Below are 15,336 nucleotides of genomic sequence, written 5' to 3' on the forward strand. Positions count from 1 at the left end.
TGTACCTCACTGCAGCTTGAACAAGGACAATTTCCCTTGGTTGTGTTTTGCTCCCAAAAGTTTATGGATTAGTTCATTCTGATAATTGTACTGGGATGAGGGGAAAACAGTGAAATAAATAAAAAATGACTTACCTGCAAACAGACTCAATGCATTAGCCTAGTAGCTGGAATATTCTTTCACAAGAAGCATAGAGAAAGGGAAAACCTCCCTAACAACAGATACTTCTACACACACAGAGCAGCAGCACACTATCTCGCTCTTGCTCTCACTCTCGCTCTCTCGCTCTTGCTCTCTCACATAGACAGTGCATTACTCACCATCTGGTGATGTTTCAGTCTCCAAAGTGCTATAGCTCTTAAATAAGAAAAGTGCTTCAGTAGTATCTTTTATCCTCCCTGTGTGGAAAAAAACAATATGCTTCATCTGATGTTGCTGCTAACGGAGGTGTTTGGAGAAAGGTCCTGGTTCCTGTTGTATCTCTGTGTATCCTGGATGCTGGGGTCCCAAGGGAACAAACACATGCTCTTTAACTCCTGTCTTCTCCTCTGCTTCCTCCTTCTCTCTGCCTCTCGGGGCGGTCTCTCTCTCTCTCTCTCCCCTCTCCTCTCCTCTCAGGTCTTCTTACCGACTGTGCTTTCCTGGTAGTTGGAGCACACTACTGTCCAGAGGTTCAGTCTAGCTGTGTGTGTGTGTGTGTGTGTGTGTGTGTGTGTGTGTGTGTGTGTGTGTGTGTGTGTGTGTGTGTGTGTGTGTGTGTGTGTGTGTGTGTGTGTGTGTGTGTGTGTGTGTGTGTGTGTGTGTGTGTGTGTGTGTGTGTGTGTGTGTGTGTGTGTGTGTGTGTGTGTGTGTGTGCATGAAGCTTGGTTTGACAAAAAGAGTAACAGAGTGTGGTGCAGCTGTGTAAGCTCTCACACTGAATGAGAGAGCGAGAGAGATACAGAGAGAGAGAGCGAGAGGGGATGGGGAGAGGGGGAAGCGAGGGGGGGAGAGCAGGAGGAGAGGGAGAGAGAGAAAGGGGAAGAGTGGGGAGAGAGGGGGGAGGGAGAGAGGGGAGAAGAGAGTGAGAGAGCAGGAGAGAGAGAGGGAGAATGGGGGAGAGGGAGAGCAGGAAGGAGAGAAAGAGAGAATGGGGAGATAAAATGAGGAGAGAGAGGGGAGAAAGGGGAAGAGGGGGAGGGAGAGAGAGCGAGGGGAGAGGGAGAGCAGGAGGGAGAGAGAGAATGGGGGTGAGGGAGAGCAGGAGGGCGAGAGAGGGAAAGGGGAGAGAGAGAGAGGGAGGGAGAGAGGGAGGAGAGGGAGAGCAGGAGAGAGAGAATGGGGAAAGGGGAAGAGGGAGAGAGAAAGGGGGAGAGGGGAGGGGAGAGGGAGGGAAAGGGGAGAGAGGGAAAGGTTGAGAGGAAGAGAGAAATAGAGAGAGAGAGAAATGGGAAGAGGGAGAGAGAGAGCGAGAAATGGGGAGAGAGGGAAAGGTGGGGAGTAAGAGAGAGAGAGAGGGATAATTGGAGGGGGAGAGAGAAAGGGAGTGAGAGAGGGGGGAGAGGGGAAGAGAGAGAGGGAAAGGTGGAGGGGGAGAGAGAGAGAAGGTGGGGGAGAGAGAGAGGGAGAGGGGAGAGAGTGGAAGTGAAGGGAGAAGAGAGAGGTTGTGAGAGCGGGAGGAATCAGCTGATATAGCTCCGTACATCACAGAAGATCAGAGTGTCTCTATAGGCTGTTGTAAATCCTGGACCCTGAGCTGCATTTGTCCCAAAATGCCAAGTGATGGTCGGTGTGTGTGTGCCTCTTTTTCCATTACTTTCATCTTTGCATCTGGTGGAAGACTATTGACTGCAGAAAAACTGCAAAACAATAAAAGCACCTCTGCTGCACCAGTGGCTCGTGCCAGGCAGCCAGGCAGCCTGACTTCCACTGATAAGGATCATGTCATTAAGAGATAGACTGAATCTGTTCTTGACTCATTCTGCTGTGTCATTGGTCTTGCTGGAAAGGTAGGCAATATCTGACAGGGAGGTATAGGTCTTCTGATTGGCTCCTCCTCTGTTCTGTCCAATTAGAGGTCACCAACAACTTACTCTACTCCAAGAGGGGGCTTAAAGATGTATCTTTGTTATCAACCTGTCATTGGTGTTGAATATCATTAATTCAGTCATTCAGTCAGTCAATCAGTCAGTGTGTGTGGTCCTCCTTACTTCTCCGGACTGCAGATGACATGGTTTTGGTCAGAAGGACTCATTAGTAGAGTGATCAGACTGGGTGTGTTTGTGTGCATCGTACCGACACCACATGACCAAAAGACACTACACACCTGCTCGTCAAACATCTCATTCCAAAATCATGGGCATTCATATTGAGTTGGTCCCCCCTTTGCTGCTATAACATCCTCCACTCTTTCTGGGAAGGCTTTCCACTAGATGTTGGAAAATTTCTGCGGGGACTTGCTTCCTTTCAGCCACAAGAGCATTAGTGAGGTCGGACACTGATGTTGGGCGTTTAGGCCTGGCTCGCAGTCGGTGCTCCAATTCTTCCCAAAGGTGCCAGTCAGGTTCTTCCACACCGATCTCTACCAACCATTTCTGTATGGACTTCGCTTTCTGCATGGGGGCATTGTCATGCTGAAACAGGAAAGGGCCTTCCCCAAACGGTTGCCACAAATTTGAAAGCACAGAATGCTCCAGAATGTCATTGAATGCTGTAGCATTAAGATTTCCCTTCACTGGAACTAAGGGGCCGAGCCCGAATCATGAAAAACAGCCACAGACCATTATTCCTCATCCACCAAACTTTACAGTTGGCACTATGCATTGGGGCAGGCAGCGTTCTTCTGGCATCCGCCGAACCCAGATTCGTCCGTCAGACTGCCAGATGGTGACTCCAGAGAACGCGTTTCCACTGCAATGGCGGCTAGCTTTACACCCCTCCAGCCAATGCTTGGTATTGCGCATAGTGATCTTAGGCTTGTGTGAAGCTGCTCAGTCATGGACACCCATTTCATGAAGCTCCCGACAAACGTTTATTTTGCTGACGTTGCTGCCAGAGGCAGTTTTGAACTCGGTAGAAAGTGTTATAACTGAGGACGGATGATTTTTACGCGCTACACGCTTCAGCACTTGGCGGTCCCATTCTGTGAGCTTGTGTGGCCTAGCACTTTGCAGCTGAGCCGTTGTTGCTCCTAGACGTTTCCACTACACAATAACAGCACTTACAGTTGACCAGGGGAGCTCTACCGGGGCAGAAATGTGACAAGCTGACTTTTTGGAAAGGTGGCATCCTATGACGGTGCCACATTGAAAGCCACTGAGCTCTTCAGTAAGGCCATTCTACTGCCAGTGTTTGTCTATGGAGATTGCATGGCTGTGCTCGATTTTATACACCTGTCAGCAACGAGTGTGGCTGAAATAGTCGAATCCACAAATTTGAAGGCATGTCCACATACTTTTGTGTATATATAGTATACTTGCCTGCATGTGTGTGTGAGCCATCATAAAATTAGAGTAAATTGCATAATTACTAGGTTAGATGATGTTAGATGAGGTTAGATATGTTAAGATGAGGTTAGATGATATAAGATGATGTTAGATGAGTTTAGATGAGGTTAGATGATATTAGATGATATAAGATGAGGTTAGATGATGTTAGATAGGTTTAGATGGTACTTTTATTGTCTGTTATTCACAGAAATTGCATTGCGTCAAAGGAGATCCACAACACAAAGAGAGACATGATATAGGAATAACATCAGACAATCAATAGCTAATTACCATTTTAACAAGACAATTAAGTAACCATCTGGTGAAATTAAGCATTGGTATCTCACAACACAGAACTCGGCAGAAGTATCAACAAGCACAGAGCTACTGTGAAAGCCTGGTAGATGTGTTCAGAGTCTCACCCTTCCCAGACACAATTTACCTGTAACGCACGCATCAAATCAAATCCAATTTGATTTGTCATGTGCCGAATACGACAAGTGTAGACCTTACTGTGAAATGCTTACTTACAAGCCCTTAACCAACAATGCAGTTCAAGAAATAGAGTTTAAAAAAGAATATTTACTAAATTAACGAAAGTAAAAAAATGTAATCAAAAAGTACCTCAAGACAATGACTTAACAATAACGAGGCTAAGTACAGGGGGTACCGGAACCGAGTCAATGTGCAGGGGTACAAGATATTCGAGGTCATTTGTAAAGTGACTATGCATTTGTGGTGTAAATTACTCAAGTAAAAATACTTTAAAGTACTTCTGAAGTAGTTTTTGGGGTATCCGTAATTTACTTTACTATTCATATTTTTGACTACTTTTACTTGTATTCACTATATTCAGAAAGAAAATGTACTTTTTACTCCATACATTTTCCTTGACAACCAAAAGTACTCGTTACATTGTGAATGCTTAGCAGGACAGAACATCCCTGGTCATCCCTTCTGCCTCTGATCTGGTGGACTCACTAAACACACATGCTTCGTTTGTAAATTATGTTGGAATGTTGGAGAGTGTGCCTCTGGCTATCGGTATATTTAAAAAATAAGAAAATGGTGCCATCTGCTTAGCTTAATAAAAGGAATTTTAAATGATTTTACTTTTGATACTTAAGTATATTTGAGTAATTACATTTACTTTTGATACTTACGTATATTTTAAACCAAATACTTTTAGACTTTTACCCAAGTAGTATTTTACTGAGTGACTTTTACTTCAGTCATTTTCTATTAAGGTATCTTTACTTTTACTCAAGTATGACAATTGGGTACCTTTTCCACCACTGCTATGCTTAGATAATAAACACGCTAGCCCGTCAGTGGTACCACAGTGTGCATTTTTCATGCAAACAGCAGCAGCCTGGTGCTAACTGTGCAAACTGCATAGAGGTTAACTGAAGGCCTGATTGATTTCCTGTCACACTATAATGCCCAACACCACACCCACCCAGCCTCTCAATAGTCTCTCACAGACGGACACAGTAAATTAGGCTTCAGGGTTTTTTGCAGAGTCCATGGTTTCCTCTCTCAACTGACCTGTGTGTGTGTTCTATTTTTAGCCATTGGGGTGCAGATGTCCTTGGAGATGCTGGAGAAGAGGCTATGGACCATTGCCTTTCAGGTGAGGGAGCAACACACACACAGACACACACAGACAGCTCCCCAACAACATACCACACTACTGACACAAATCCATCTCTGGTTCAGTTGGTAAGAGCATGGCAATGTCAAGGTCACAGGATCAGTTCCTGCGCAGGGATCACATACACACAATGTGTGACATCACTACAGATGTAGGATCTTAGTTTGAGCCAGTTTGCTACCTTAGGAAAATAATCCTGTAGCAACAGGAAATTTGAACTATTATGTGGATTATAATTAATGGACATTTTTGTAGGGTTCGGTACATTTTTCGTAAAGTAACATCTGAAATGATCAGCAGCAAATTATCCTACATACTGTATGTATATTTAGGACTATCTGCTAAGTGGTAATAGCTTATCATCTCTCTGTCTCTTTGTCTTTCTCCTGGTCTACCTCTGTCTCTCACGTCCACTCACAGCCCGCTGACACAGACGTACGTAAACAGTGACCTTTTTATTTTCTGTTGATACAGTACATGAACTCCTCTCTAGAGTGTAGAAGTTATCACACCATATTGACTGGCTGTTGAACCAGTCATAACTATGTTGTTGTTATGGTGGTTAATATGTTCCAAATCCATATACAGCTATCAGTCACATGATTCAAGTGAATCTTTCTGTCTGTCTGTCTGTCTGTCTGTCTGTCTGTCTGTCTGTCTGTCTGTCTGTCTGTCTGTCTGTCTGTCTGTCTGTCTGTCTGTCTGTCTGTCTGTCTGTCTGTCTGTCTGTCTGTCTGTCTGTCTGTCTGTCTGTCTGTCTGTCTGTCTGTCTGTCTGTCTGTCTGTCTGTCTGTCTGTCTGTCTGTCTGTCTGTCTGTCTGTCTGTCTGTCTGTCTGTCTGTCTGTCTGTCTGTCTGTCTGTCTGTCCTGTCTGTCTGTCTGTCTGTCTGTCTGTCTGTCTGTCTGTCTGTCTGTCTGTCTGTCTGTCTGTCTGTCTGTCTGTCTGTCTGTCTCCAGTGTACTGACGTGGAAGGTGTCTGCCCTCTCAGCTGCCAGAGCACTGTAAGTACTGAGCCTGTTCTGCAGTGTTTGAGTCAGTTCCCATTGAATTCATGAATGTCAATATCATCATTGAATAAGTGCCATTACAACTAATGTCCTGTCTCTTATTCCTTCAGGATGTCAACTGTTTCCTTGTGGACAGCAACGGCTTCATCATAGTCTCTAAAGAAAGGTCAGAGGTAAGGGTCTGACAGCATGACCACCCGGTGACCCGTTATGTAATGAATGATAACTGTGGTTAATGAACACGTTGAACCGTTTGATAAGCAGATCAGCAGACCAAGGGAGGGATCATTTATATAATCACTATCTGGTCGGCTTGACCATGTAAATACACGGTCTCATCTTGAGAGAGAGAGAGAGAGAGAGAGAGAGAGAGAGAGAGAGAGAGAGAGAGAGAGAGAGAGAGAGAGAGAGAGAGAGAGAGAGAGAGAGAGAGAGAGAGAGAGAGAAAAAAAAGTCTGCCCATAGAGTCCAGTCATCACAGGCAAACCTGGCTGCCCAGAGAGGACGGGCTGTGCTCACTCTGCCCCCGGGTAGAGACAGAGCTGCATTTCCCATTACACTGTGTCAAAGAGTCAGACCTCAAAGCTCATCAATAAGCTAAGGACCCTGGGACTAAACCCCTCCCTCTGCAACTGGACTTCCTGACGGACTGCCCCCAGGTGGTAGGGGTAGGAAACAACACATCCGCCACACTGATCCTCAACACTGATCCTCAGGGGTGCGTGCTCAGCCCCCTCTTGTACTACCTGTTCACTCATGACTGCATGGCCAGGCACGACTCCAACACCATCATTAAATTTACTGATGACACAACAGTGGTAGGCCTGATCACCGGCAACGACGAGACAGCCTATAGGGAGGAGGTCAGAGACCTGGCTGTGTGGTGCCAGGACAACAACCTCTCCCTCAACGTGATCAAGACAAAGGTGATTATTGTGGAATACAGGAAAAAGAGGACCGAGCACGCCCCCATTCTATCGACGGGGCTGCAGTGGAGCAGGTTGTGAGCTTCAAGTTCCTTGGTGTCCACATCATCAACAAACTAACATGGTCCAAGCACACCAAGACAGTTGTGAAGAGGGCACGACAAAACCTATTCCCCCCCAAGAGACTGAAAAGATTTGGCATGGGTCCTCAGATCCTCAAAAGGTTCTACAGCTGCACCATCGAGAGCATCCTGGTTGCATCACTGCCTGGTATGGTAACTGCTCAACCTCTGACCGCAAGGCACTACAGAGGGTAGTACGAATGTCCCAGCATAGGACCTCTATACCAGGTGGTGTCAGAGGAAGGCCCTAAAAATTGTCAAAGACTCCAGCCACCCAAGTCATAGACTGTTCTCTCTGCTACTACATGGCAAGCGGTACCGTAGCGCCAAGTCCAGGTCCAAGAGGCTTCTAAACAGCTTCTACCCCCAAGCCGTAAGACTCCTGAACATCTAATCAAATGGCTACCCAGACTATTTTCAGCCAAAATGTGTAGTTTTGTCAGCCAGTTGTGTGTAATCCAGCCACAACCTGAGGGACAGCCAGTGAAAACTACAATGTCACAATAGTTTTTAGCGTTGTGTTTTGTCTTTCATACCATGCCATGTGGCTTCTCAGCCATGTTACAATTAGCCTACTGACATTACTTTCATTTAATATTATTCTCATGACAATTGCTGTAGTTGCTGTTAATGTTAATATCATTTCCACTGCTACTATCCCTGTTATTAGTATTACTTTATAACTGTTAGTCCAACCATTTTTTTGTACCTTTATTTTGACAGGGAGTCATGCTGAGACCAAGGTCTCTTTTACAGATGAACCCTGTAATTACAATATATATATATATATATATATATATATATATATATATATATATATCAATACACTACGAAAAACAAAACAGAAGGAAAAAAACACAATCGTAGAAAACAAACACATTCTTCAGAGTAAAGGTCCTCAATCAGCCATCTGAATTGCCATAGAGGCACTTCATACAGTATGTGTACTTTGACAATGTAATTAATTTAACTTGCCATGTCAATAAAGTCTGTTGAATTGAACTGAATTGAGAGAGAAGAGGACACTGTGAGGCAGTAAGTAACAGGCCAAAACAACACCTGGAGCACTCATAGGACCCTTATGGTCCTAATCCCTCTTACAGGAATTAGCAGAGAACTGGCTGATTAACTGGAGCTAAAGACAGTAAGCAGCCACCTTATCACTAACTGGAGCTAAAGACAGTATGCAGCCACCTTATCACTAACTGGAGCTAAAGACAGTAAACAGCCACCTTATCACTAACTGGGGCTAAAGACAGTAAGCAGCCACCTTATCACTAACTGGAGCTAAAGACAGTATGCAGCCACCTTATCACTAACTGGAGCTAAAGACAGTAAACAGCCACCGTATCACTAACTGGGGCTAAAGACAGTATGCAGCCACCTTATCACTAACTGGAGCTAAAGACAGTAAGCAGCCACCTTATCACTAACTGGAGCTAAAGGTACCAAGCAGCCCACACCACCTTAACTTGACTTCACTGCAGAGGGAGGACTGGACTAACCGTATTACTGAGAATTAGTGGGGTGGAATGGACAAGCGCCATGGCAGTGTTCATAACATAAGTGTTCATAACATAAGTGTTCATAACATAAGTGTTCATAGCATAAGTGTTCACAACATAAGTGTTCATAGCTTAACAGTGTGGTGGGTATTGGGCCCTTAAATCTTAGAATGCACTTGAAGACTATGACCGTGGGGGGCTATACTACACATTATAGTAGGTAGTCAGTGTGGAATCTTATATCATGCGTGTACCGGGGGATTACCAAACCCCTTTGATAAAAACAACTGCAGATTAAATGAAGAATTTCCTGCAGTCAAATGACCAAATCACAATATGTTGGCCTCATGGGTGGAATGTTATTAATATTTGTCATAATTTCATAATGAAAAAAATATATCTTTGGGGTTAAGGAGGAGTGTGGGCTGGAGGTGAGCGAAACAAACACACACACACCATCTTGTTCAGCCTGTCAGTGTATACGTATTCCTACTGCATCACTGCCAGTCCCGATTAAATAAAACATTTACTGACATTAAGACTATTCAGGCCAAACCAAGGATGCACATATTTACATTTTCCCTCTTAATTCAATATGTTTATGTCTCCGTAAGGCACTAAAGCAAACCTTAGTAAGCAGATATTATGATAAAGTGCTACCCCGTAACATTTTGCTGAGGTTAGGACTTTGACAAAGTTTTGTGGGAACACCAAGTGCTCCCCCTTTTAATTCAGAGGGAGGGATTGGGCTAAGGCAGAGCTCTGTAAATATTTAATCATTCAGGATACGGCAGGAGTACAGTGCTGCCTTCAAGAAATGGGTCATAACCAACTTCCTTAGAATTTCTGATGTGCATAGCTCGTACTAGAGTGTGACTAAGCAGAAACAAAGTCTAGATGCTGACAACACAACATGTAGTATGTTGGTAATAGATTTGATGGAGGACACACTGCTGTTTTGGTTCTGCATTAGATTCCTGTCCTAGGATGGATGCATTGCCTGCCAAGTTTTGCACCGAAACGTTGTTGCGTTTTTATTTCACTGCATTTCTTTCAGGTAAATAGAGCATCAAGTTCCATTCCGGCTCTGGCTTCAGGGACCAGAGCTCACACTCGGCAAACACACACACACACACACACACACACACACACACACACACACACACACACACACACACACACACACACACACACACACACACACACACACACGCACACACACACACACACACACACACACACACACACACACACACACACACACACACACACACACACACACACACACACACTCACAGAGACAGACACTCGGCAAACACTGTATCTCTTAAAAAGCCACAGGGAAATTCGTCTCCTTCCCTTCTCCCTGAGATTGAAATAAAGTGTCAGCCGCAGTTAGAGAGAAACGGGAAGAGGAGGGAGGATGACTTGGAAACTTGGACAGTGTGGCTTAAACAAAGTGACCTTGAATAATTCAGAGTACAGGGATGTGCTACAGTAAGAGAAGACAGATAGAGGGGAGTGTATACTGTACTGTATATGAGGTTAACCTTTCTGTCATGTTAAATAAGATGTGACACTCATTCACAGACAACAGTAACACCCTGTGAAGTGTAAAACGACTAACATAGAGTACATGATAGTAACAGGTAAATACATAGAGGTACAGAATACTGTAAGGAGCAAGAGGGCATCTTAAGTTTAGCCTCTTGTGGCTGTGTCTAATTGATGGTGTTGCTATGGGAGTTTGTGCTAGGTCATGCAGATTTGAAGCAGGTACTGAAGGCTATTATTGGTGTTACGCAATCTCCCTCTGGCTCCATCTCTCTGACGCTAAAGAGATCCCTTGTATAGTCAGAAGGCTCTGTAGACCTAGATGATGTCATCTCTGAATATAACCCCCTACTGTCATCATCTCTACAGGTCGGACGTTTCTTTGGGGAAGTGGACGGGTCTGTGATGGCAGCGTTGATTAAGTCGGGCATGTACAAGAAGTAAGAGGAGCTACATTACGATGGATATATATATTATACCATTGATTGATCCTATTGTGCAAGGTTATGTAATCCCTAACTTCGTAGACCCTTTCCTGCAGTCAAATGTATTAATATTCTTCATAATTTCATAATTAATGAACTTTCTTTGCCGCTGAAAATCTGGTGTTTCTACGTCAAACAGTTTGCTATATTTCAGTCTTCAGTGATTTATATAAAGTGTCACATTAGGATGCAAACTCAACATCGAATACATTTCAACTCTATATCTGACATGGTACAGGTGTCTTCTTTTACTTAAGCCCATAACCATGTGTGTGAGGTGTGTACGTTTTTGTTTCAAAGTAGATTTGTTTAAGACTACCAAGAAACACTCTGTGTGACCCTGAATTAGCCCAGTGCAGTAAAAGGCTAATCGTTGTGTGTCCAACAGGGTGTCGTTGTATGATTACCAGGGAATGTGCAGATCAGGACACAGTCATTCCAGTAGTGCTCGCCCTCTGCTCAGCGTGAGTCATGTTTATCAATATTTCTTAACCCTGAAGAAGTCACTATTTGCTGAAACATTTGCTATGTGCTGCCTGCTGGTTGTATAATATAATTACTTAACAGATGCTCTCTTCTTGTTCTCTTTCACTTGGGTTACCTATGTTTTATTCTCTTTCATTTCTCTCTCTCTCTCTCTCTCTCTCTCTCTGTATCTTTCTTTCTCTCTCTCTGTATCTCTCTCTGTATCTCTGCATCTCTCTCTCTGTATCTCTCTCTCACTCTGTATCTCTCTCTCTGTATCTCTCTCTGTATCTCTCTATCTCTCTCTCTCTGTATCTCTCTCTCTCTGTATCTCTCTCTCTCTCTCTCTCTCTCTCTCTCTCTCTCTCTCTCTATCTCACTCTGTATCTCACTCTGTATCTCACTCTGTATCTCTATCTCCCCTTCCTGTAGCCTTTCTATGGCCTTGCTGCAGTGATTAAATGGTTCTTCTCTCACATGTTGATGTAAGTGTGAGATGCACTTTTCAGGCTGAGTTTATGAAAAATGGTCTGTATATGCTGTTTGTCATCACTCTAGTGTAATGTTGTTTTGAACTGAACTGAATTGTTTTTGACACTTCATTTTCTCTCCCAACAACTCTGCTTCTGTACAGGTTCTTACTGGAGTTCAACTTCTGTGGGCTGTGGCACTCGGATTACGTTGTAGACGGTAAATGCTCTCAATACTTTATGTGACAAAGGCCATTGCAAAGAGGTTTGGATACATACTTGTGGAGGTAGAGTCCTACACCAACTTCAAATCAAATCTAAATTGATTGGTTGCATACACAGATTTACAGATGTTATCGCAGGTGCAGCAAAATGCTCCACCAGTGCAGCAATACCTGGTAATATAAAATAAAACAATACACACATAATCCTGAAAAATAAGAAAGTAAGAAATATCAGAAGGAGCAATGTCAGAGACTGGAATATAAATATATATATACAAATAATAGTGTGAATAGACAGTATGGACAGTATATGAATAGAGAAGGTGTGTACAGCAGTAGTTATATAGGATGAGACTTGAATAGAATACATTATATACATATGAAGTGGGTAAAACAGTATGTGAACATTATTCATGTGACCAGTGTTCAATGACTATGTCCATGGGGCAGCAGTCTCGAAGGTGCAGGGGAGAGTACCAGGTGGTAGCCTGGTAGTAGCAGTGACTATGTCCATGGGGCAGCAGTCTCGAAGGTGCAGGGGAGAGTACCAGGTGGTAGCCAGGTAGTAGCAGTGACTATGTACATGGGGCAGCAGTCTCGAAGCTGCAGGGGAGAGTACCAGGTGGTAGCCGGGTAGTAACAGTGACTATGTCCATGGGGCAGCAGTCTCGAAGCTGCAGGGGAGAGTACCAGGTGGTAGCCGGGTAGTAGCAGTGACTATGTACATGGGGCAGCAGTCTCGAAGCTGCAGGGGAGAGTACCAGGTGGTAGCCGGGTAGTAGCAGTGACTATGTCCATGGGGCAGCAGTCTCGAAGCTGCAGGGGAGAGTACCAGGTGGTAGCCGGGTAGTAGCAGTGACTATGTCCATGGGGCAGCAGTCTCGAAGCTGCAGGGGAGAGTACCAGGTGGTAGCCGGGTAGTAACAGTGACTATGTCCATGGGGCAGCAGTCTCGAAGCTGCAGGGGAGAGTACCAGGTGGTAGCCGGGTAGTAGCAGTGACTATGTACATGGGGCAGCAGTCTCGAAGCTGCAGGGGAGAGTACCAGGTGGTAGCCGGGTAGTAGCAGTGACTATGTACATGGGGCAGCAGTCTCGAAGCTGCAGGGGAGAGTACCAGGTGGTAGCCGGATAGTAACAGTGACTAAGGCTAGTGGTGACTGTATAACAGTCTGAATACATGTTTGTGCTTTCATATACATTTGATGAATCATCCTGCCGTTTTCATACCATATCTCGTGGTTCACAATTCATTTTCTCTTCATCCAATTGCTTTCTCCCAACCATTTCTCTCATCCAACTGCTTTCTCCCAACCATTTTGTCCCCCATGGCTATCATTTGTCTGTATGCCAATCCCATTGACATGTTCATCTCCATGGTGAATGGTGCCCCTCCATCTCCTATCCTCTCCACCGGGATTCCTAACACAGCCAAGGCTGGCTACCATACATGTGAGTAGAGCTCCACAGCTCTCGGATGGGTGCCTACATCTGGGTTGTGTGTGTGTGTGTGTGTGTGTGTGTGTGTGTGTGTGTGTGTGTGTGTGTGTGTGTGTGTGTGTGTGTGTGTGTGTGTGTGTGTGTGTGTGTGTGTGTGTGTGTGTGTGTGTGTGTGTGTGTGTGTGTGTGTGTGTGTGTGTGTGTGTGTGTGTGTGTGTGTACGTAAGTAGGCTATGCACGTCTTTGAAACAAACAACTTTATCCTCATTAGCCCATAAAGCAAAGAGGACAGACGCGTTGCAGCCCTGTGACACAGAGTACCCTGGCTTCATGTTAGACAACTCCATCAAAGAGACCAACAGCCTCCTCAAATGTGGACGCTGTCAGAAGTAAGAAACCTCCTCATTCAACTCCACAGTGGTGGCGTCATCTTGTGGCCATGATACCTACCTGCAATTATCTGAACTGCATTTTCACAACGTATTTTTTCAATGTATCCACAATGTATTGATAGCTGAATGTGTTGTGTTCCATAATGGAATGTTAAATGAATGTGTTGTGTTGCAGAATGTTTGGAGTGATGTTACACAGAGATACTAAAAATAAAATAAAGTGTTACCTTAAATTACTATATAATTCTATGTAATGTTAACTTAATATTTTGTGTGGCAGGATGTTTGTGGTGCAGGCAGTCCCTGACAGTAACCTGGTGTTGATGGTGGTTCAGGCGGACTGTGACTGCTCCCGGCAGTACTCCTCCATCACCCTGGAGCCCAAAGAGGTCAAATACAACGCATCAGTCAAGTGTAACAGGATGAAATCTCAGAAAGTCCGGCGGCGCCCAAAGTCCTGCCATGCCTACCATCCTAAGGTCAGCCATCCTCCTCCTCTCTTTTTAACTGGTTGTATAATGGCATAATATTGACTTCATTACAGTTGCATTGCATGCATGTTGAAATTGAAAGAGAGAAGTGTTTGTTCAATTTAAATTTAATTCAAGTCCTACAGATAAATAGTCGAAGTAGAATATTGTGTCAATCAATATAAAGCAGTAGAGGTGAAGTCACAGCAGTTTCCATGACGTTTTGTGTTAATATTGAAATGGTCTTCTTGATGATTGTAGGAAAATGCCAAGGACTGTGGAGGAGCGTCAGAGATCAGCCTATCGGTGATGCTCTTCTTGGCTTCCCTGGCTACCTCATTGGCCCTGCGCAGATGGACTTAACCAGGCTCCATCTCTCTTATGGCCTGTAGTTCTCCGATGGACATGAGAATGTAGACTAAACAATCTTAACATTCCGTTTTGTACATTTTCTAAAAGAACCTATAACTACGTCAATAACCTACTAACACAGTAGTTCAAGTCAACTCTGGAGTAACAATAAAAGGGCTATTTTCTTGTAAGACTCCTTTTCCCACACCGATAGAGAAAGAAACTAACCAGTCCTAACAAATGCCTCAATTTCTTTTGTATGAGCCATGGGGTATGAGTTTGTGGACATGTGAATCGAAGGGAGAGACTGTTATTTTCATGGAGACACTGATATGGTAGAACGATTTCAGCCCTCTACTGGGCAATCCATCTTAGTGCAGACTGAAGGACAACCACCCTGACAACCTCACTCAGCTGGAGAACTGTTGCCATAATATGTCCATCAACAGGAAAATAGAAACATTTTCTCATATCTCATTTTTATACACAGTAACATTAAGATGTACTGTATTGATACTGCTGTTTTTTTGTATGTGGGAATGAACGACTTATAAGCAATAACTTTGTGCTACAAAAGAGGAAGGAATATTCATCTCTAATTTATAAGCAATAATGTATGTCGTGACACTGGTGATTTGAATGGAACATGCTGGTGACAATTCCCGCAGAACTGAGAGGTGAAATCTAGTGTAGTTTATGATTACTGGAACGCATGAAGCTTTATGAAATAATTGTCAGGGGGAGGAGACTGTTAAACAACAATAACCTACTGTCAAATGTGTATCAGAACATTACATTGTTTTC

At 44.1% G+C, this 15,336-nt stretch overlaps 2 protein-coding genes across 3 annotated transcripts in view; both read left to right on the forward strand.

Annotated features, from left to right (window-relative positions):
* LOC109898656 (voltage-dependent calcium channel subunit alpha-2/delta-4-like) overlaps positions 1 to 12,085 on the forward strand; it is an 84,162-nt gene extending 72,077 nt beyond the window's left edge. For both annotated transcript variants that reach the window (XM_031833178.1, XM_031833179.1), the window contains 8 exons: positions 5,039 to 5,100; positions 5,542 to 5,556; positions 6,079 to 6,123; positions 6,240 to 6,302; positions 10,606 to 10,676; positions 11,110 to 11,185; positions 11,619 to 11,671; positions 11,821 to 12,085. In XM_031833178.1, the coding sequence (XP_031689038.1) occupies positions 5,039 to 5,100; positions 5,542 to 5,556; positions 6,079 to 6,123; positions 6,240 to 6,302; positions 10,606 to 10,676; positions 11,110 to 11,185; positions 11,619 to 11,671; positions 11,821 to 11,902 (467 nt within the window). In that variant the 3' untranslated portion in view covers positions 11,903 to 12,085. The remainder of the gene's footprint in view (positions 1 to 5,038; positions 5,101 to 5,541; positions 5,557 to 6,078; positions 6,124 to 6,239; positions 6,303 to 10,605; positions 10,677 to 11,109; positions 11,186 to 11,618; positions 11,672 to 11,820) is intronic.
* A 146-nt stretch (positions 12,086 to 12,231) lies between these two features.
* LOC116352865 (voltage-dependent calcium channel subunit alpha-2/delta-4-like) lies at positions 12,232 to 14,796 on the forward strand. The gene is made up of 4 exons (XM_031833182.1): positions 12,232 to 13,331; positions 13,591 to 13,708; positions 13,992 to 14,190; positions 14,443 to 14,796. Exons 1-4 carry the CDS (start codon positions 13,085 to 13,087, stop codon positions 14,542 to 14,544), a joined length of 666 nt encoding a protein of 221 aa, XP_031689042.1. The 5' UTR covers positions 12,232 to 13,084; the 3' UTR covers positions 14,545 to 14,796.
* The last annotated feature ends 540 nt before the right edge of the window (positions 14,797 to 15,336 follow it).

This window comes from Oncorhynchus kisutch, linkage group LG10 (assembly GCF_002021735.2).
Source record: "Oncorhynchus kisutch isolate 150728-3 linkage group LG10, Okis_V2, whole genome shotgun sequence".
In the NCBI taxonomy this organism is placed as follows: Eukaryota; Metazoa; Chordata; class Actinopteri; order Salmoniformes; family Salmonidae; genus Oncorhynchus; species Oncorhynchus kisutch.